The 19537-nt window shown below is 52.0% G+C and overlaps 10 protein-coding genes across 10 annotated transcripts; 6 read left to right on the top strand and 4 right to left on the bottom strand.

Moving 5' to 3' along the window:
- Positions 1–1039: 1039 nt before the first annotated feature.
- On the top strand, positions 1040–1931 carry TrAFT101_010248 (uncharacterized protein; the record flags this gene model as incomplete). Its single annotated transcript, XM_024907042.1, has 2 exons — positions 1040–1057; positions 1137–1931. 2 exons carry the CDS (start codon positions 1040–1042, stop codon positions 1929–1931), a joined length of 813 nt encoding a protein of 270 aa, XP_024756042.1.
- Positions 1932–1979: 48 nt separating this feature from the next.
- On the bottom strand, positions 1980–3844 carry TrAFT101_010249 (uncharacterized protein). Its single transcript, XM_066128898.1, has 3 exons — positions 3463–3844; positions 3129–3297; positions 1980–2988 (listed from the first exon to the last, which is right to left on the bottom strand). Exons 1-3 carry the CDS (start codon positions 3481–3483, stop codon positions 2495–2497), a joined length of 684 nt encoding a protein of 227 aa, XP_065985024.1. The 5' UTR covers positions 3484–3844; the 3' UTR covers positions 1980–2494.
- Positions 3845–4112: 268 nt separating this feature from the next.
- TrAFT101_010250 (uncharacterized protein) lies at positions 4113–4881 on the top strand. The gene is made up of 2 exons (XM_024908881.2): positions 4113–4269; positions 4344–4881. The coding sequence occupies exons 1-2, from the start codon at positions 4260–4262 to the stop codon at positions 4664–4666; spliced, it is 333 nt and encodes a 110-aa protein (XP_024756044.1). The 5' UTR covers positions 4113–4259; the 3' UTR covers positions 4667–4881.
- A 106-nt stretch (positions 4882–4987) lies between these two features.
- SOH1 (suppressor of hpr1) lies at positions 4988–5445 on the bottom strand (the record flags this gene model as incomplete). Its single annotated transcript, XM_024901237.1, has 2 exons — positions 4988–5260; positions 5332–5445. The coding sequence occupies 2 exons, from the start codon at positions 5443–5445 to the stop codon at positions 4988–4990; spliced, it is 387 nt and encodes a 128-aa protein (XP_024756045.1).
- Positions 5446–5734: 289 nt separating this feature from the next.
- TrAFT101_010252 (uncharacterized protein) lies at positions 5735–7518 on the top strand. Its single transcript, XM_024908882.2, has one exon. The coding sequence runs from the start codon at positions 5810–5812 to the stop codon at positions 7172–7174; it is 1365 nt and encodes a 454-aa protein (XP_024756046.1). The 5' UTR covers positions 5735–5809; the 3' UTR covers positions 7175–7518.
- On the bottom strand, positions 7405–8696 carry TrAFT101_010253 (uncharacterized protein). The gene is made up of 2 exons (XM_066128899.1): positions 8467–8696; positions 7405–8335 (listed from the first exon to the last, which is right to left on the bottom strand). Exons 1-2 carry the CDS (start codon positions 8542–8544, stop codon positions 7739–7741), a joined length of 675 nt encoding a protein of 224 aa, XP_065985025.1. The 5' UTR covers positions 8545–8696; the 3' UTR covers positions 7405–7738.
- TrAFT101_010254 (uncharacterized protein) lies at positions 8617–9730 on the top strand. Its single transcript, XM_066128900.1, has 2 exons — positions 8617–9293; positions 9352–9730. Exons 1-2 carry the CDS (start codon positions 9212–9214, stop codon positions 9513–9515), a joined length of 246 nt encoding a protein of 81 aa, XP_065985026.1. The 5' UTR covers positions 8617–9211; the 3' UTR covers positions 9516–9730.
- Positions 9731–9966: 236 nt separating this feature from the next.
- TrAFT101_010255 (uncharacterized protein) lies at positions 9967–12617 on the bottom strand. Its single transcript, XM_024903994.2, has 2 exons — positions 11977–12617; positions 9967–11804 (listed from the first exon to the last, which is right to left on the bottom strand). Exons 1-2 carry the CDS (start codon positions 12215–12217, stop codon positions 10465–10467), a joined length of 1581 nt encoding a protein of 526 aa, XP_024756047.1. The 5' UTR covers positions 12218–12617; the 3' UTR covers positions 9967–10464.
- A 2102-nt stretch (positions 12618–14719) lies between these two features.
- On the top strand, positions 14720–15405 carry TrAFT101_010256 (uncharacterized protein; the record flags this gene model as incomplete). Its single annotated transcript, XM_024901168.2, has 2 exons — positions 14720–15234; positions 15306–15405. 2 exons carry the CDS (start codon positions 14720–14722, stop codon positions 15403–15405), a joined length of 615 nt encoding a protein of 204 aa, XP_024756048.2.
- Positions 15406–16117: 712 nt separating this feature from the next.
- Positions 16118–18194, top strand: TrAFT101_010257 (uncharacterized protein). The gene is made up of 3 exons (XM_024910779.2): positions 16118–16690; positions 16833–17440; positions 17603–18194. Exons 1-3 carry the CDS (start codon positions 16575–16577, stop codon positions 17827–17829), a joined length of 951 nt encoding a protein of 316 aa, XP_024756049.1. The 5' UTR covers positions 16118–16574; the 3' UTR covers positions 17830–18194.
- Positions 18195–19537: the final 1343 nt, after the last annotated feature.

Raw genomic sequence — 19537 nt, forward strand, 5'->3', positions numbered from 1 at the left:
CTTTTCTCTACTTTCCAGTATCAATATTTAAAAATTTCCTGCTCACAGCACCGATTTACTATCGATTCACATATTTAGCCCTCGTTTACACTCCTGGTTGTCGACTCTCCCTCTTCTCTTCAATTCTTACTTCTTCCTTGATCTTTTTTTTCTTTCCAATAATATACTATTAGACACCGTTGTACTGGAGACAACGGATACTCTTCAACCCTACTTATCATCTTGATGTGTTACTCTGCACCTTAAGACGCGCTGCCAATTGCCGGCGCAACCGCTTCTTTTTGCGACCTTCTTCTTCCCTTCTCTTGGTAAAGCCATTGTTGACTGTGCCTTCGCCGCCCTTTGTTCATCTGTTGCTGCAAACTTTCACGAGTTGCTTTGGATTAGGACAACTCAGGCGGCCAAACACGCAAACAACTAGATTTTACGACTGAGTCGATCGCCCTCTAGTCCATTAGATCTCAAGAAAAAAAAAGCCTTGCTCGTCTGGTAATCAGGTATGGTAACACCTTTGTCTCTATATAATGGTCCTGAATTTAATTAGATCCACGGCTGTAGTCTCTAAGTGAGTTGGACACGCCTTCATCAGACTAGAGCCATGGTATATATGTCGGGAGCCTCGAGACAGAATACAGGCAACAGGCATTCTATGACCGAGCAAGCGCTACTAACGCTGATATGCGCCCTGCTATTAATTCCTGGCACTCAAGCAGCACAGGATTCATTTATGAACCACAACTGGCAAGCTGCCTTCTTCAGCGAAACCTCGGACAAGCCGCAAAGATTCATACGGGGGCCTCCCGGCGATTCCGACGAGAAAATTCCGCTGGTAGTAACAAACAAATGCGACTCGACAATATGGCCCGGCGTCGCCACTCAATCTGGAACTGGTCCGGGGATTGGAGGGTTCGAGCTGGCGACCAACAAAAGCAAGAAGCTATAGGTAGGCCCTGACTGGCAAGGTCGCGTATGGGGGCGGACGAACTGTACCGTGAATGGGGAATCATGCGCCTGCAAGACGGGAGATTGCTTCGCAAAGATGGACTGTGAATTCAGCGTAAGTGGTAGTTACTCTATCTTTGATATCTTGGACTGCTAGGCGTTGGGAAGACAAGCCTTAATATGAGCTGCAATAGGGAGCTACACCTGCAACACTGGCAGAGTTCAACCTCGCTGGCGGAGTTGACAACATGCAAACCTTTTACGATATTTCTCTCGTCGACGGCTACAATATCCCCATGGGCATCAACTACATCCCTGCCAAGAACACCACCTTTATCCCGCCGAATCTTACAAACTGCGCTTGCATCGCCACCACCGGCTGGGTATTCCCGCCGACGAGCAACGGTACAGGCACCTTTTACTCCAACGTAACTTACCCGATTCCTCTAGAGTCTGAAGAGACAAACGAAAGTGTTAGCGGGTGGTGTCCTTGGCTGAATCTTGCTTTCCCTCCGACTCATCCCGGAAATGGCATCTACCCCTATCCTGATGACAACGTTGAGCGGCCCGCCTTTGCTCCATGCAACAGCGCCTGCGCAGCCACAGGCACAGACAAAGATTGCTGCATTGGCAAATACCACGACCCCAATATTTGCAAGCCGTCACAGTATAGCAAGTCAGTCAAGGCCGTGTGCCCCGATGCCTACAGCTTCGCCTTTGATGATCAGCAATCGACGTTTATTATTCCCAAGGGCGGAGGCTGGGAAGTTGTCATGTGCCCCGAGGGACGGTCGACTGACATTCTCCGCAAGCTGGGAGCTGAAATGTTCGAGTTGGCGAGCGGCGGTAGATTATCGACACATTCGCTCAAGAGACTCAGAAACGCGACGTATATCAGGGAAGAGCGGGGATCCGCGGGTGCGACAAGATCGTCGACTGCAGTACTGATGGTCTTTGCTGTTGCTGCTTGTATCTTGATAAGAGCTTAAGAAGAGGGCTGTGGAAATGTGAGCTTTGGTCGATGATTCCTCCTTAGGATGGCAGACATGGAGTATAATTTTGTATACACACGATTGTTATCCTGGAGATGTATATATCAGCCTCTTGTGCAGCAATAATACCTAAAGAAATCATTGAAGAACACGACAACAGTATAAGACACGATCATGGCCACACGAAGGGTCTATGTTGAGTATGATTTTTCTGGCTCTTCAACGATGGCGTGTATAAGAGCGCAAATCTAGCCACTCCAACATGCGCACTATCGTGTCTTTGCGACAAGATGTACCTATTGTATACAAACGTAGCCTTCTTCCTCTTCGCCCCCTTGTCATTGTAAGAATTGGCAATCCTCCAACGCCTAGCCTCGGTTCGCTCAAAGGTGCTCAGGTGTGCTTCGTTGCTGGCTCCCCCTTTCACCTTTAACTCTTCTCTTTGTCTCTCTCCTCCGCTATAGGCCCGCTCCCGAGATTTCTTCTTCTAGTAGAAGTTGTGCGTATACATTTATATATATATATTGGTGTTTGGTTCCTCCTTGGGTTTCTAGTTTAATTTACCGCCTGTTCTTTCTCCTGCGCTCCCACTCGGCTCGCTCCTCCTCGTCGCTGCCGCTAAACTCGGCATCGTCGTCGATATCGTCATCCTCGTCGTGGGCGCCAACGTGGTTCACCAGGGGAGGTGCCGCTCCGGGCGGCGGAGGGGGCGGCGCGCCGCCGGGCGCAGCGACGCTGTTGCTGCTGCTATCGCTGACGTTGATGAAGTCGCCGGCGTTTTGGACGGCGTAGATGTGCTTCTGGATGAGGTCGCGGAGCTCCTGGTTGCGCGGGTCGACGAGCTGCAGGGCGGTGAGGCCGCCCTTGTTCTTGATGCGCGGGTTGGAGCCGGCCTCGAGCATCATGTCGATGAGGTGGTGACCGAAGGGGCGCTGGGCGGGGGGTTCGGCGTTGAGCCAGCGGATGGCGGAGTGCAGGGGGGTGTCGCCCTCTTGGCGGTTGATGGGGTCGCATTCGAAGTCGGGCTGGTCGAGGAGGTGGTCGATGATGTCGTCTTTTTTTTGGTGTGTTAGTTTTTCTTTTTCTTTTTTTTCTTTCTGGTTCGGATGGATGTGGAAAGGATTATATGAGGGCGGAGAAAGGGGACACGGGGGAGGAGTATATAGTATGGAAGAGGAGGAGGAAGAGACGGACAGTTACCGCGCGAGGCAGCCTCGTGGTAGAGGTGGTTCCCCATGACGGTGGTGGTTTGGTTGAGGAGCCTGGTGATTTCGGAGTCTTCCTTGTCTTCGAGGAGCTCGGTCAGGAGTTCGACGTTGTCGCGCCGGCAGGCTTCGATGAGCTGCTCCTCGATGGATGCGCCCTGTTTTGTGTGTGCGTCACATCTGCTCGTTAGTCTGGTTCTGAACAAAAACAAATGATTCGTTTTTTTTTTTTCTCTTTCTTTCTTCTCTTATTGTATGGTAGATATCCAATATGGGCGTTGGGGGGGTGTGTGTGTTTGAAGAATTGACGTAATTGTACGCACCTCATGCTCCTCGTTACTCATGATGGGGGATGACGACTCTCTCTCTCTCTCTCTCTCTCTCTCCTGTCTATACACAAAAAGAAAGGGGGATAGCACGGGAATGAATTTATGCGCTGAGCAAGGAAAGCCGACGACGATGACGACGCTGAAAGGGGAAAAAAAAGACAAGAGAAGAGAGGAAGAAAAAGAAAACAAAGGTACACAGACGCGACTGCGGAACAGTTGGGAGGTTTAAAAGAGGCGAAGCGATTATAGCACCCACCCCCGGCGGTTGGTCGTGAATGGCTGCAGGCAACTGGCGGTGATAGGCTGGGACGAGCGACGCTTTTGGCGGGCTTGTCTCAGGATGGAGGGGTCGTTTTCGCTCGCTGGAAACCCAGGGGGGAGCAATTGGAAGGCATTGAAGCTTAGCGGGGTCGGTTTTAGCGCTCAGCAGCCCATTTTACGGGGGACTGCCTCTCTGCTCTGCAATGGACTACTGGCTGCTGGGCTGCTGACTCAAGAGCTAGTGCCGCTACGTAATACCTGAGGTGTTGTGCGGACCCCACCATCGCATTTGTCTGGCTTGTCGGTTTTTTTGGCTTTTGGATGCCGAGTTGGACGAACTTCATTTTTTTTTTTCCCTTTTTCAAAGCTGCGACAGATCACTTCCGAAAAGAACCACCAAGCTCCATTCTATATTCTATAGAGCGCGCGCAAAACGGCTACGACATCTTATACCATTATTTGATTTTGTCCATCTATCCCTCGCGCAGTCATAGGGTATTTATAGCATAAGAATATATACAGTCACAGCCATGCTTCTCTGTAAGCACATGATTCCACACCCAGTTGAGCATTTCTCCGTTTTCCCATCTGACCGAGAATTTCCTCCGATATAGTCTGCCCGCACTGCGCAAACATCTTGACCGTCTCCTTGACGCTCAACCGCACAAACCGTCTCGAGTGCCGCACATGCCCGTACGAACACGCCATTACCGATCCGGTCTTTTCCCGCCGAGTCTTTGAGCGCAAGGAGCGCGAGGACGTCTTTGGCGGCCCGGGGGCCTGGGACAACGCGCAAAAGTCCAAGGCGCAGTGCCCGAACGAAGGATGCAACGGCGAGGAGGCGGCGTTCTTCCAGGTGCAGATTCGAAGTGCTGATGAGCCGATGACGAGTTTCTTCAAGTGCATGACCTGCGGTCACCGATGGCGCGAGAACTGATTCTTGGGGGAGAATGCCAAGAAGCCCAAGAGGATTTGCCATTGTAAAACTGAGAGGAAGGACTTTTTCCTCGTTGTTTTTTTTTATTTGTTTCGGCGTTGGAGGATATCGGGATAAATATGGGGGGCATATTTTGTTTGAAGCATTTTAGCCAACTTTTTCGTTTATAATAGACATTGAAAAAAGCGTTCTTCTTTCAACATTGTAATGGTCGCTCATCCTCTTGCTTGCTGATTCGTGAATTGCCTCGTCAAAAGTGGAAAAAAAAAAAAAAGGCATCGAGTAAATAAGCCGTTGGCATCGTGAGGATATCCAGTAGCATCACGGCTCGCGATGCCACTGCACCGACGCCTTCATCTCGTCCTCGACCAGCCTCTGGACCAAGTCTGGGCTCATGATATCCTGCCTGAACCTCTCCTGCTGCAAAAGCTCGAGGTGACGCAGCGTTGGCCCGGGATAGGTGAGATACTTGAGGTACGGCGGCTTGGACCAGTACTGCAGATAGGCAAGGTAGGCGATGAAGGCGGGCTGAGTGAGGAGCTTCTGCGATGCGAGATGGTTGAGATAGTAGGGATTGGCGAGCGATTGGACAAACTGTGTTGGGGGGGTTTTGGCAGTTAGATGGAGACGCAAAGCTGGCTGCAGAAATGATGATGAATCCTCACCTCGAGCTCAATCTCGAAGCGCGAGTAGCCGCCGTACTTGGGCTCGTCGTCTGAGGCGGGGACTGGGGGCGGCGAAGAGCCCATGGAAACATCTCGGGTTGCATCCGAAGCCATTGTGTCCTTGGCGCTGCGGGAATCCAGCAGGCAGAGAGCTTGGGTTGTGGAGATGCGGACGCGAGTTGGAGATTTGGATCGCGAACGGTGTTTCGGTGTCTGGAGATGAAGTTGGCTGCGCTAGAAGCTCCACTAATGTTCAGTGCAGCTCCCCCCACAAGGTCAACTAACTAATCGCGTATCAGTCCCTGGATCTATCAGCCTCACCTGGGCAGCCTTCCTCACTCAACCTCTCATTCGGCCATGTTTAGAGCTTACCCCTTGCATGAGCGTTTCTTCTTTTTAAAATGTATTAATGACTCATTTGAATATTCCTGCTCACTCACCCTCTTCTTGTCTCTCCTTTTTTTAAGGCAGCCATAATATGCTCCTAAGCCTCTGTCCGACGGCCATCTGGAATGCTGCCTGGAGTTTACCGCGGAGAAACATCATTGGCTGCACCACTTACACGCCGTCACTTTATCACAGCCAGCATCTTCATACTCAACCCAAATATCACAGCACATCACCACCTCGACGAAAACCAAAAGTCTCTTCATCCATTCAACAACCATCCAACGGCATCATTAGCATCGATTCCATCATGACAATCCCTCCCAAGCCGAACCTCTCTCCATCCTCTCCCACCATCAAGACCCGCATCCTCATCATCTCCGACACCCACGCCACCGTCCCCCGAACCAAGGAGGCCCATCCCGCCGCCGACACAGAAGACGAACTCAACAAACCGGGGGGCCCAATCAGCTTCCCCACCGGCTTCAGGTCGCCCCTCCCAGAGGCCGACGTCGTCCTTCACTGCGGCGATCTCAGCAAGCGCGGGAGGCCGGATGAGATGCGCAAGACGTTTGACATGCTGAGAGGCCTGCACGCGCCGCTGAAGCTGGTCATTGCGGGAAATCACGACTTGGCCTTTGACGACACGCATTATTCCCATGACGATAGTAGCGATGGCAGTGACGACAATGCGATCAAGCGCAATCCCAAGCCCAAGCCCATGTATATGGAGGCCCTTGAGATTGCCAAGCAAGCCGAGGTCGACGGCGTCAAGTATCTCACCGAGGGGACCTATTCTTTCGACCTCGCCAACGGCTCCAGGCTACGCATCTACGCAAGCCAGTACACGCCTCAGTATGGCTACTGGGCGTTTCAGTACCAGGCCGGGGAGCACAGCTTCGACATCCCCTCCGACGTCGACGTCGCCATGACCCACGGCCCTCCACTCGGCATCCTCGACCGCACTTCCGGCGGGGACAGAGCCGGCTGTGGAACTCTCTTCAGGGCTCTGTACCGCGCGAGACCCAAGATCCATTGCTTCGGCCACATCCACGAGGATTGGGGCGCTCAACTCGTGCAGTGGAAGCCCGAGCCCAGCAGTTCCGCGCCCCAGTCCTCGTGGACGGTGCCGAAGCCATGGAACTCAGAGCCCGTCATCTCATCTGCCACTGTTCTCGATAGAGAACACTCACGCATGCTTTATACGCTCACTCCGCCTCCCATGTCTGTTGCCACCAATACTACGTTGATTGATATGGAGGAGCACAAACACCTCTTGGAGTGGAGCAAGGATCGGGGCTGTTACATTGACCTGGCAGACGGTGAGAACAAGATCAAGGAAGGCGAGCAGACGCTCTTTGTCAACGCATCGATTATGAGCGTTCGATATCGGCCATCACAGATGCCCTTGGTAATAGATATGGACTTGCCGAGAGCAGCAGAGTCAAACCCATGAGGGCGTTATTGGCGCGTATATGAGACAACAAGTTGATATAGTGAAGATGAGAGGGTAGTTTCTTCCAAACGATTCTCACGTATCACGCACGCATTGATTCGAATGAACAGATTTTACAACTTTCAAACTTGAGATTTTGCCAGCGACGTTTCCTATTACCACATGTACCTATATATATATATATATATATATGCCCTTTAGCGAGAGTTTATGCTACGATATTGTATTTCAAGTTAGACATGAGAAATAATACGGGGAGGAAAAGTTTCTATGATATATCAGTCTTTCATATTACTGCGTCGTTGTATTTAAATAACCGCTCCATCAAAATACTGAATTTAACGAAAACAAAAAAAAAAAAAAAAAAAAAAAACAATTCTGACCAGATCGATACATCGTGGTCCCAGAAAAAAGGAGAGAAAGAACAGAAAAAAAGCCCATTTTGATTGTCCACGCCACTTCAAATTATAACTTCGTCACATCATGATTACATGCTAGCCCAACACCTTTGACAAAACTATGAACAGTTATGAATGCGATTGGTAGTAGTAGCTGTTGGTGGATTTACAGAGCCATGAGAGCGGCCACGACGGCGCCGAGGACACCAGCAACAGGGCCGGTGGCATCGTTGAGGGAGGTGGTCTTGGGAGTGCTCGAGGTCTTGGAGCCGCCGCCGCCGCCAACAAAGGCAGTGGAGGTGCGAGTGACGACGGAGCGAGAGCCAGAGACGGTGCTGTTGGAGACGCCGCCAGTCGGGCTAGAGGTAGGGATGGAGGCACCGCCGGAAGCAGCAGTGGAGGCCGGGGCGCTGGTGTCTGCGGCAGAGGTCTGGGCAGCAGAGGTCTCGCCAGCAGTCGTGCTCTGGGCGGCAGAGGTCGTGCCCTCGGAGGTGGCGGCGGCAGAGGTCGAAGCGGGAGCAGACGAGTCAGCGGCTGAGGAGGCGGCTGAGGTGGCGGCAGCAGAGGAAGAACCGCCGGCGTTGGCCTTGCAGGCAGCGGCCGCGGCAGACTGGGCCTTGGCGAGATCAGAGGCGCTGCACTTTTCGATCAGGCAGGGGGCAACGAGGCCGGCGAGCTGGGCCTGGGTGGAGGTCTTGCACTGGCAGGCGGTGTCTGTGAGGGCGCAGCCGGCCTTGGGGATGGCGTCCTTGAGACAGGGGATCTGAGAGCGTGCGTGTTAGTCCAGAGAGAACTCATATGGTGTGCGGCATTGGATTATCCAGCAGGCAGAGAAGGAATTGGTTTGTTTTCCTCGACTCGATCTCTTCAATGCTGGTTTCCGTCTCAACTTACAGCGCAGTCAGGCTGGCCGGTGAAGTCCTGGGCAGCGACCAGGCCGGCGAGGAGGAGGGTGACGACAGAGGCCTTCATTGTGAAGATTTTTTCTTTTTTCTTTTTTATTCTTCTTTAGTTTTTGGTTTGGTTCTGAATTGGTCCAGCAGGCACAAAAAAAAAGCGAGTGAGGTTTCTAACGACCGGACTTGGAGCAACTCTTATGTAGAACGCAAAGGAGAAATCGGGGAGCAAAAAAACTGAAGGGGAGGAAAAGAAGGTGAGCCGCCGGAAGGAAGGGCCTCTTTTTATCAGTCCACCGGTACTACTAGTTGAGTCGCATTCTGGCTGGGGGTCCAAGGGAGGAAGGATCGTGCGGGCAAGCGACTGAGACAGACTCCCAGCGCAAGCTCGTCGGATGGAGATCCCCCGGTCTGGCAGCTAGCTGTACTAGTGCTTTGCCGTTGCTACAGGGGGACGGGTGAGAGCGACTGGAGCGTTCTATGGAGTCGACTAATCACGACCAGCTACACGTCTCTTGTTGGTGACGAAAATAGCACACCCGCAGCGAACGAGCGCCTGAACTGGAACTGGGCCTAGAAAAGGAAGCAATCTGTCAATAATACTAGTACCAACGCGAGCAAAAAAAGGGCGGCTTAATATCAATTCACCCGCGGGGAAAATAAAAATAAAAGTCACACCAATCAATATTGCTCGCTTCATCACAAAGCAGCAGCAGCAACAACAACAAGGTGAGACACCCCAGATGTCAATACGAAGAGCACCGCCCGTTGCTGATTGGCGCGTGGGCCCCCCTCTAGCGCACCTGCGAGAGCGCCACCTGCAAGGTACGTGAGAGCCACTGCGACTGCTTGCTTGCCCTTTGTAGACTCACTAGCTCAGCAGGCAAGAGCACTAGCCGTTTTGCGCGTATAGGGGGATGGGCTCCCGCTCCGATTACGAAGTACTTGTACGAGGAGGGCGGTCGGTCGGTCGCACAGCACCAACGCAGCCCAATTTGGCCCTGCAAGGGTTTCCGCTTCTGGTCAGCTGCTGTGCGCTGTTTGTGAGCTGATGGAGGGTTGTTGTGGCGATGAGACCCTGAGCGGGGGGCTGTTTGGCATACAGTAGAGTCGCATTGGGCGAAGGGAAGGGAGGAAAGGAAGAAAAGACCCGTCGGCAGGGTGTTCAAACGGCTTTGGAGGAGGAATGGTGGTGGATTTCGCCTTTTCCAGTAAGGAGATGCTCGTCGATACGAAAATGTGATACAGCGGCCCAGTGCAACGACCTGCTAGGAGTGGTATTGATGTACGTCGGTGCTTGTACTATTTCAAAACACCAACATGCCACTCGCAAAAGCAAATCAGACGCTTTTTCCAATCGCCTCGGCGGTATTCTAAGACAATCCAATTTCACATCGGAGATGATCCCAATATTTATTATGTATAGCCTTGTGCCGCCGAGATAAACATCCGTACCATCTAACGAGCACAATTCTTTTCTTTCCGAATACGCAAATTGTGATTCGTGGTGGCCAGAGGCCAGAGGATACGCTGCTTGTAATAAATAGTATTGTTGTCTTGAACTGCTTCCTAATAGCACGCACGACAACCTCGAGTCTTGCTTCTCATAAGACATTACTACTACTACTAGAACCTAGTACTACTGCCTAGTAATCTAATAGTAGTACAGCTGCTCACATGGAGCAGCCGGTCCTGTTTCAAAAAGCAAAGAAAATGGAAAAGAGAAAAGAAAAAAAAAAAAGAAATCCTGCTGCCTATGCTTATACCCACTCCAACGGGCATGCAAGACCTATGACTACCTATATGTTTGAATTTCACGCACGAGCACAGAATGCATTACGTTTCACTCTCATATTCCACCTCTTATCCATCCCAGCCCAAGCTTCGTAAGCTGCTATAGAAAACCTCATACACGTCTTATGCCATGAACCCTCACCGCTGAAAGAAGGAGAGAGGCAAAAAAAAAAAAAAAAAAGAGGAGAAAAAGAAGACATCACTAATTTTCCCACCGCTGCCTGCTCATGATAATAGGCCTCGCCGGATCCCAAGGCCCTCGAATCTCATTCTTATACCTCTGCAGCCCAATCAGCCACCAGCTGCACCCGCCCGTCGCAATCGCCGCAATCAGCACGCTCACAACCATGCCGCCGAGGCCGCGCTTCCACGGCCAGTAGTCCGGGCTGGGCTCGCGCATCACCACGCCCACGCCCCATCCCGCCCCGAGGATCAGCAGCACCGTGAGGATGGCGTGCTGCCGGAAGCTGCGGTGCTGGACGTAGCGCCTGAACACGGGGAATAGGCCAAACACCTCGATGCTGAAGAGCGTCAGGCAAAAGACCTGCTTTGTGGAGGGCAGCCGGCTGGCCAGCACGGTCGAGGCCATCAGGGCCGCGTTGGTAGATAGCGAGGCGGGGAACTTTGCGCCCACGCCGCCCGAGTAGTCGAAGAAGAAGATGTTGATGGCGAGCAGCCAGAGGGACATGGCCCATATGCTGTCGCTCGACGTGGATTGCGTAAGGGATTTGAGGATGGGGCTGAGGCCGAGGAGCGTGCAGTAAATCAGTATGGCTGACTTGATCGTCCCGAGACGCTGGTGCAGCCGATTCGCCTCGTTGGGGATTGGCGCAAAGTCCGGAATCACATCTGAGCTGGCTCTGCGCAGCAACGGCTGGCCGCCGTCCGCGCCAGTTGCATTCTGAGAAGGCTCCTTGAGTGATATGGGCGATATAGGTGACGTAGATGACGTAGGCGAAGTAGGGGAAGTAGGAGAAGTAGGAGAAGCCGGAGAGTTGGTCGAAGAGGGAGAAGTGGTAGTAGAAGAGTGGTGAGCTGGGCGGCTTGTCCGCAACCGCTCGCTCTCTGGAATCTGAATCTGAATATTGACCGTCGAATTGCCAGCAGATGGCCTTGAGGAGGCCGCCTCGGACGAAGGACGACTGCTGCTACTCGGCGTAACGGACGTGATGCGTGGTGTAATGATGGGCCGACGAATGCTAGCTGCGCGAGCCCGCCGCCGTATGCTCTCGCTCTTGGTCGCAGAGGCCGCGATGCCGCTCGCGCTCACCTCCTCCTCCTGGTTCATTTCCTCCGAGACCCATCGCTCCCACAGGATCCAGCCGAGAAACGTCGCAAAGGTGCTCCCGCCGACGAGCGAGACGGGCGAGACGCGCTCCTGGTAGATGCCGACGAAGCACACGACGAAGAGGCTGACGGAGCAGACGTGCTGCAGGATGACGGTCGAGTCGGCCACCAGCGGCCAGAAGTCGTAGGGTTTCAGTCTCGGGTTGCGTTGTAAGTTTTCGAGAAATGTTGCCTGATCGGTATAGTTGTCTGGATCTGCATCATCGGATCTTGCCCGTTAGTTTGCCATTCTTTTCCCCTATCCAGTATCTTCTCTCTCTCTCTCTCTCTCTCTCCCCCTCACTTTTTTGTTACCCCCTATCTCGTTCCCGCTCCGCCTCTCTCTTCTCGCTCAGAGTTTCCACTTTCAAAACAAAACAAAACTTACACGACTGCTTCACCCACATGAGCTTCTTCCAAGCCCTCTTGCGCCTCCGGCTCCTGCTACGGTCATCCTTCAGGTGCCTCAAATGGGATAGCGGATCGGCCGCGCCGTCGCCATCGTAGGCCTGCCGCAGCGGATACGTGAAGGCATCGTGGGGCGATAGGTGCGAGCGATCCAGCGCGCTGAGGCTCGCGGAGTGGCTCAGCGCAGGAAACGGCGTTTCGTCGTCAGTCGGCGAGGGCATGACTCTCTCTCTCTCTCTCTCTCTTTTCTCTCTCCCCCGATTTGCTTGTGAATTTTGTTCTTTATGCAGACCCTCCCCAGCCCAGCCCCCCCGTCCGTCGCCTATCGCCGGATCTCGCTAAACTGACTGGGCGAGGCGCAATAGGGTGGTCCTAGCGGGTGTTTTGAAATTTGGTGACGGCTGCTTTTGCTGGTTATAGAATTAGAGCATAGAGCTGAGCGGTCATTTGGGCAGATACGAGCGCGGGCGCCGAGGGTGGTGGCTTTGACCGTTTCATCTGTCGCTGCTTTGACTGCAATTTCGGGTTTTGACAGAGGGAACAAGAATAGTGCAGGTTCGCTGTTTTTTTTGGGCGCAGCTCTCAGAAGAAAGGCACCGCGGTCCTTATGTCACTCGTGGGGCTCGGCGGGTACCTACAGAGAGGTACCTGAGCTGAGGACAGATGGGTAACACCTCGCGTGTGTCTTGCATTGCGTCAGGAATAGGTCCATGTAGTCATTGCTACAACTCAATTGAAAAAAAAGCTGCGTCTGTTGGAAAACTCGCAGTAAACAGCTTAGTAGGAGCTCAAACAACGCAATAAGTGCTTAGGATCTGACACTCGTCAACGACGTCTAACGTCTGAGAACTGCTAAAACTCCGGGCCATGCTGTTACTTACCACTAGCGAGGCGGCATTGGGATCGTTTGCTCAGAAAGGCGGTGTTTACGTAATGCGCCCAGCAAAAGCAAACCTGATCCAGAGACAAACTCGGTTCTTTGCTTCTAGAATGCAATCCAGCTCTCCTATGAGGAGAGATAAAAATAAAAATAAGAATCGCCTGAGTCGAGCTAGAACAATCGATCAAGCCTCGGCTGTCGCTCGCAACGCAAGAGCCAAGGCGCACAACACGCTGTGGCCCGCCGTCCTGGCGCTGGGGAGGATCCGGGTCGCCATGTGAAATCTCCCTAGAGAGAGGTGCCAAGACAAAGGCAAATCTTGAGCTAAATCGTAATTGGGCGATCTACATTCCATTTCGGGAAATTGAGGGGAGGGATTCAACGAGACCGAGAGCCGTTTTTTTTTTTATTCTCTCTGCCGTGTGTGTGTCTTTGGTTTTTTTAAACTAGGAAAAAATGCTCGAACAAGCACAGCCCAGGATATCGGGGCCCGTTGAAGATTTTTTTTTTTTCCTGAATTGCAGCTCCTTACAGCACTAGACGCCGTTTTCAGGCCCTATTCCATTGTTCTAGACTAGTACTGGAACCGGGCACCGACGAATCTCATACAGCAGAGTGGATCAACGCGGCGCCCACGTTCCCTCTTCCCTCTTTATTAACCTTGACAGCTTCGCCGGCTCATCGATTGCGCCTCGTAAAAAGTCGCGTCTTTAATCTTCTTGCCGCCTCACTCTTAGCTCGGATATCTGCCGAAGCGCCAGGTTCTCCACTATCACGAATAGTAGACCCGGCTCAGGATCCTGCTGCTAACTCCTGCAAAGTAGTCGGTACAACTAACCCGCCCTCTCCTCTTTGTAACGTCTCACAGCATGTACGTGGCGTGAGCGTGTAGGTGTGTGTGTGTGTGTGTGTGTGTGTGTGCCTCTTTACCGCCAATGGTATCACTAATACTTGTACCAATCTCGATTGAATGGTCCATTACTTGTCCAAAGGAGACAAGGCAAGGCAATTAGAGCAAGCTGGGGCTAACCCCTGACCAATATTGTGGGAATCGTGTAAGTCGGCCGCCATCTCTCTCTCACAGCAAACAGTTTGGGCGTTTCGGCCAGGGCCCCAAAACACACTCTTCATCTTGGACGGGTAGCTTTTGTCTGGTTATGAATTTTGCTGGCTCCGCGGACAGCGATGCGAGATTTCCGCCCACCCACTCCACCACCAAACAACCCCCCTTGTCCAAACTCAATACGTACAAACAAAATAAACAGCAAGGGGATAAAAAAAAAACAATTGTCTGCTTTCTCGGCTCGTTTGTGGGCTTGCCAAAGGGGGCATGACTGGCGCCTTTTGCTGCGCCACGATTCGCGGATTTCTTTTCTGCTTTGACGTGGACCACCGCATCAAGTACCCAATACTATTTGCCCCCCTCCTCCCACTTCTGACCCGGGGATTTTTGTCAGTCCAAGTTTGACGGGCTGTGCACGCCCCTCTTATTAAGAAAAAAGCTTAGTTGCCTGGTGTCCTCTTTTTTCTCTTTATCTCCGTCTTGGCTCCTTTTCTCTGGGTCGGGTGTAATCCTTGAGAAGTTCGTTTGAATATCGTCACTTATATCGCCACGTTATCTTCAAGTCTTTATTTGATAATCAAGCAAGCACAAACAATAACTATTACAATCTTTGAACTCATATCAAGAGGAGTCTCCTAGTCTTTCTTATTCCTCAGTCAACTCATCATCACCTCAAATCACGCCTGTTGGGGATTCTATAAACCACTAAACGAATCTTGCCCCTTTATCCCTCACCACCATCACCACAATCATCAAAATCATCCCCTCCATCCATCCAAAATGACCGTCAAGATCACATCTCTCCTCATGACTATCCTCTACGTTACGGGGTTGGTACTAAGTGCCCCTACGCCGAAAAACACCGTCTCGGAGCCCCTTGCCGCCATCACAAAGCCCTCACAACCCCAGACCCCATCAACCGAGCGAGCCTCATGGGTCAACGAGAAGCGAGCTCGCATCTTCAGAGTCGACAGGGCCTTGTTGGCAAAACTTTCCAAGAGCAATAAGCCATCAAAATACTTCCTTGATGCAACGCTCGATCTTATTGAGACGAGCCAGGACATCGAGGGGGTTCCCGTCTTTGCCGGTGACAAGGGGAAGACGGTCACCATTGATCCAAACGGCGACCTGATGGCATCATATGGCTCAGAGAAGTTCGTTCCTGTCTGGGGCCACGAGGGGAAGCACCATGGACATCATCATCGTCGTCCTCCTCATGACCTTGGTCAGAAATTTGCCTTTTTCATCTTGGGTTTCTCTCTTGCTCTTGCCATTATCTGCTCCTGTATGAGAAGGTAAGTCAAAACAACAGCACTCAAGGCATTCCAGTATGATTTTGCTCTCTCTCCTAACACCTCCATTCTAGTCTATGTTCTCAGGAAGATCTCGAGACGACTAGTCCTGCCTCTGATCCAAGTACGGCCGAAAAAGGGACGTCCTCGGAGGTCCGGAACGAGAAGGTCTAATGGATAGCAGTAAGCCCCATGTCTGACGGAAAGAAAAAAAAAAACAACGAAGAAAGAAAAGAAACGAAGAAACTTAAACAATAGATACACGCCAACTACATCAGTGGCATGGCCATCATTCTGCATGATTTCAAGAATTGATTTACGAGCTACAGTTTTGCTCTGGCGTTGAGCTACACAGCAAGAGGAGGATTTTTTTTTTAAGAGCGGATGGATAAAGAGCAGGCCTGTGGCAATGGATGGGCCGCGTCTATAAATTCCATAACTTTATGGAGTGTATACATGAACATGTAATAATATTTAATCAGACATGATGAACGCAAAGAAGGGCAAGATTGAATACCCAAATTATTTTAGATATTTCTACCGATTTCCAATCATCTCAATCCCCGAAGCGAAAGGTGCCTTATTTTCAACTATAGCAAAGCAACACGCAGTTTCAGAAGGCCTCGTATTTTCCTCGTAGAAGACGAGGCTCAGGCTCAGCCATTTCCTCATGCCTGTACTTGTATACATTAGTATTTCACAATTTGAGCCCTCGTCAATCGCCGCATTGGGACACAGCGCTAAATGCCAAGAGGCTAGAAGCGAGACGGGCGACGCCTATTAGCCCACCCGGTTCCACATTCTTTGATGAGCCGAACTTTTCTTTTAACCTCGGGCCAAGCCTCGTAGCATTCGTAGATGCTATACCACTGCCAACATTGGAACTGCAGTGTGGTTTAAAAAAAAAAAAAAAGAGAGAGAGGGAAAAGAGAGTAAAAAAGAAGAAGACGAAGAAGGCAAACCAGAAGAATACATCAAAAGAGTAAGCTGGAGATCGCGACGCGCGGTTACATGCCTAGCCGTGAGTCTTCATCCACTCGTGCTGCCGTTCTGGTTCACAACTGAGGGGAATTGCCCACGCGAGACGGTGGGTAGATACGGCGCTAAAAGCACTATAAGTGCGGGAGTAGTTAATAATATCTTCGGACTATGGGGTAATCGCCAGATATAACTACTGCACCACCGCCAAGAAGACTCTAGAGCTCCAGTTGGCTGTTGCTTTTTGTCCTTTCTTGCAGGGCACGCCTCGAGACACGGGCACGAGGACATCTACATATGCACTCCTTGTTTGGATTGTGTTGGGTCTACAATTACAGATTACAGGTTCATTTATAAACGCGGGTATGGCTACTTACCAGGCGGCCAAAACGCAGTTTGTCAAGGTAGACGGCTGTACCTTTGCCTATCGACTGCTCGGCCAATCGCATGGCATCCCGCTGGTATTTATCCCAGGGTTCAAGTAAGTAGTAGTGCCTGAGTGGGTGGTCGCAGTGGCCGCCTTCTACCTCCCAATTCTCTCCCACAGGATCCGAAACAGTGGAGAGAATCTCTCTTGAGAAGACTATTTGCTGATACCTGCCGGCTTGGTCGCTGCGACACAGACAGACCATGGATTACTGGGATCCAGCGTTGGTCAATCCTCTTGCGGCTCAGCGCCCAGTGCTGCTGATTGATAACGCTGGAGTTGGCCGATCTGAGGGCAAAATTCCCGATACCTTTGCCGGCTGGGCAGAGCACTACACTGCCGTAATCAAGCAGATTCTTGGCCAGAGCAGCAAGGTTGATGTTTTGGGTTATTCGATGGGCGGCTGCGTTGCGCAGCTTATGGCCTTGAACGCGCCAGAACAGGTGCGACGATTGGTGCTGTGCGGGACGATTCCCAGTTCCGGAGACGGCGTTAAACCGTCTCCTGATGGCAAGGCATTCAAGCGTCTCAAAGCGGCCAGAACTGCGGAGGAGGAGCGGCAAGCCTTCCTGGATGGGTTCTTTGTGCAGCGCTCTGAGCGTAGTCAGGAAGCAGGCAAGAGGGCATGGGAGCGCATTATTAACAACAGAAGCGATGCCGGCGAGGTGAGATGCGAACCAGTACCCCCAGGGCCAGCTCATAAGCAGGCGCTTGCGTTTGTCAGGTTCATGGATAAGAAAAATGCCTCCGAAGGCAGCTATGAGCGGCTCCGACAGCTGCGTCTGCCCGTGCTAATCGCCAATGGTGAGTCTCTTGCTTCTCCTTGCCCTTGCCCTGCCTTCCCCCCCTTAATCCTTTGCGTGCCCCCCAGCCAATGGAGTAAATATCCGCCTAGCCACTCCATGAAGAAAAAGAAAGAAGCAACCGGATGCTAGTATGCAGCTAACTTTGTTATACGCTCTGTAGGTTGCGACGATTTGCTGCTACCTACTGACAACAGCATCCTGATATGGAAGATGCTTAGCTTCGCGGATGCACGACTGCATCTGTTTCCAGATTCGGGGCATGGGTTCCTGTACCAATACGCCGATGAATTCGCGAAACTTGTAAATGATTTCCTTGGCGCCAATGGCAGCAGCAGCAGCGGCGGCGGCGGCGGCGGCAGTAGCTCGATTCGCGACAGTCGGCTTTGACTGCTCAATGCTGTTTGATAGGACTCCGTACTAGTGTCCATGCCTGTCTCGCATCTTAGTGAGCCTGCAAGGCGCGTCTATCGACGACGACGACGCGACGCCAGTTATTTTCCTTATTGGTCCTTCTTTGCTTTTGGGGTCACTGCAAGCCCCGCCGTGATCAGCTAGGTCGCCATGTAGTAATGAGCAAACGATGACCAAGGGGCAGCTAGATGAAAGGTAGCATTGCAACAAAACAAACACGGGGTACTCTGAATGCTGCCAGCATGCTTCGTGTATTCTTGCCAACTTTCTCTTGTGCGCTCCGTGTTTCCCTTTTGAAGCTGGTGTCATATGCAAGTTGGGCCATCCATTATGAAGCTGCACATCGTGCCCAAGCAGGGAGACAGCTAGCCAACCAATCATCTACAGAGGTTGACGATAAGAACGAAGCCGCTGTTCACAGCGCTGGCCATTTGATCAAGACGGCAAAATACTTCGTAGCTGTGTAGATAATTAAATTGCCCCTGGAAGTAGAAAAGGACCAAACTCTAGCTTCTTAATTGTGAGGTACCTCAACTTATACTCGGCAAATGCGACGGCTGCAAGAGTCCCTCTAAAGAGCGATAGTCGGAATAAACTCTCCTTTCTACCTGGGCCTCTTCTCTCTCCACACTTGCTGACAAGAGAATGGGTAACACGAATTTTTTTCCCCAGTAGCATTTTCCGAGGTCGTGATTGTGCTCTTGTGCTGGCCCTTGTACCAAGAATAATGCCCTTCCGCTCTCTGCAAGCATCCAGGGAGCTAGTAGTACTACTCATAGGTAAAGCGCCGCTCCCGGTATTTGCGTCACCATCGGCCGGTAAGAGCAGGCAGTTGGTAATAGTAATAGTAGTGGTAGTAGTAGTAGTAGCAGTACTTCGTATGAGCAGAAGCCGGGTTGTTAGTCATGCCGAAAGAAGTATTGGGCAATGACGACGACTTTTGTCTTGAAAACGAGTCGGGGGCATCGCGGCCTGGATCTGACGCCGCTCCGGGGAAAAGCAATTGGTTGGTTGTTTAGCGTCGTCCTGTCAGAGTTGGCTGGCCACCAACCTGCAGCTCCGTCCGCCTCAGCCGCTCTTATTCACGAGGACAAGTCAGCCACCTGCCCGCTCCATCGAGCCGAGCCTTGGTAGCCGTCGACGAACAAGAGAGCGAGACCATGGGCAAGATAGGGGCGGCTACCGGCGTCTGTCACGCCACCCGGTAGACCCGTTGGCCGCCATCACTATCCTGCTCAGGGAAAAGCAAGCGCACGAGACACAGCAGCGAGTGACAAGGCAATTGGGCGGCTCCCTCTGCAATCCCGAAGAAGCAGAAGAGACGCGATTGGGAAGCGCTGCACAGGTGTGGAAAGACTTTGTTGGATAATCGGTCTGGTTCAGGCAGAGGAGATGCGCATGCTATGGATACTTGGTACGCCCGCGGGTAAAAAGGTCCAACTGTGCCCTTCCGTTTTGGCTTTTTTGCCCCATTGGCCTCGTTCGTAAACCTTGAGGTCGGCGGAGGCCCACGCAGCCGATGCAGATGATGAGGTACGACAGACGCAGGCTGCACGCCTTCGAGATGGTACCTACATAAGTCAAGTAGCGTCAAAAGCTGTGCTCCAAGCTGTGCTCCAAGCAGCACTTCGTACTCGTAAGGGATGGCAAACAAGATGCAAAGCTGATGGAAAGCAGGGAGGGC

This window comes from Trichoderma asperellum, chromosome 6 (genome assembly GCF_020647865.1).
Source record: "Trichoderma asperellum chromosome 6, complete sequence".
In the NCBI taxonomy this organism is placed as follows: Eukaryota; Fungi; Ascomycota; class Sordariomycetes; order Hypocreales; family Hypocreaceae; genus Trichoderma; species Trichoderma asperellum.

Bases quoted from the DNA above. Each gene is read 5' to 3' on its own strand.
- TrAFT101_010249 (XM_066128898.1), bottom strand. From the start codon at position 3,483: ATGAGTAACGAGGAGCATGAG. The intron at 3,298-3,462 runs GTGCGTACAATT...CACACAAAACAG, and splicing joins TGAGTAACGAGGAGCATGAG to GGCGCATCCATCGAGGAGCA. The intron at 2,989-3,128 runs GTCCGTCTCTTC...ACCAAAAAAAAG, and splicing joins GGCTGCCTCGCGCGGTAACT to ACGACATCATCGACCACCTC.
- TrAFT101_010252 (XM_024908882.2), top strand. From the start codon at position 5,810: ATGCTCCTAAGCCTCTGTCCGACGGCCATCTGGAATGCTGCCTGGAGT.
- TrAFT101_010253 (XM_066128899.1), bottom strand. From the start codon at position 8,544: ATGAAGGCCTCTGTCGTCACCCTCCTCCTCGCCGGCCTGGTCGCTGCC. The intron at 8,336-8,466 runs GTAAGTTGAGAC...GCACGCTCTCAG, and splicing joins CCGGCCAGCCTGACTGCGCT to ATCCCCTGTCTCAAGGACGC.
- TrAFT101_010254 (XM_066128900.1), top strand. From the start codon at position 9,212: ATGTCAATACGAAGAGCACCGCCCGTTGCTGATTGGCGCGTGGGCCCC. The intron at 9,294-9,351 runs GTACGTGAGAGC...CTAGCTCAGCAG, and splicing joins GCGAGAGCGCCACCTGCAAG to GCAAGAGCACTAGCCGTTTT.
- TrAFT101_010255 (XM_024903994.2), bottom strand. From the start codon at position 12,217: ATGCCCTCGCCGACTGACGACGAAACGCCGTTTCCTGCGCTGAGCCAC. The intron at 11,805-11,976 runs GTAAGTTTTGTT...CCGATGATGCAG, and splicing joins CATGTGGGTGAAGCAGTCGT to ATCCAGACAACTATACCGAT.
- TrAFT101_010257 (XM_024910779.2), top strand. From the start codon at position 16,575: ATGGCTACTTACCAGGCGGCCAAAACGCAGTTTGTCAAGGTAGACGGC. The intron at 16,691-16,832 runs GTAAGTAGTAGT...GCTGCGACACAG, and splicing joins GTATTTATCCCAGGGTTCAA to ACAGACCATGGATTACTGGG. The intron at 17,441-17,602 runs GTGAGTCTCTTG...TACGCTCTGTAG, and splicing joins GCCCGTGCTAATCGCCAATG to GTTGCGACGATTTGCTGCTA.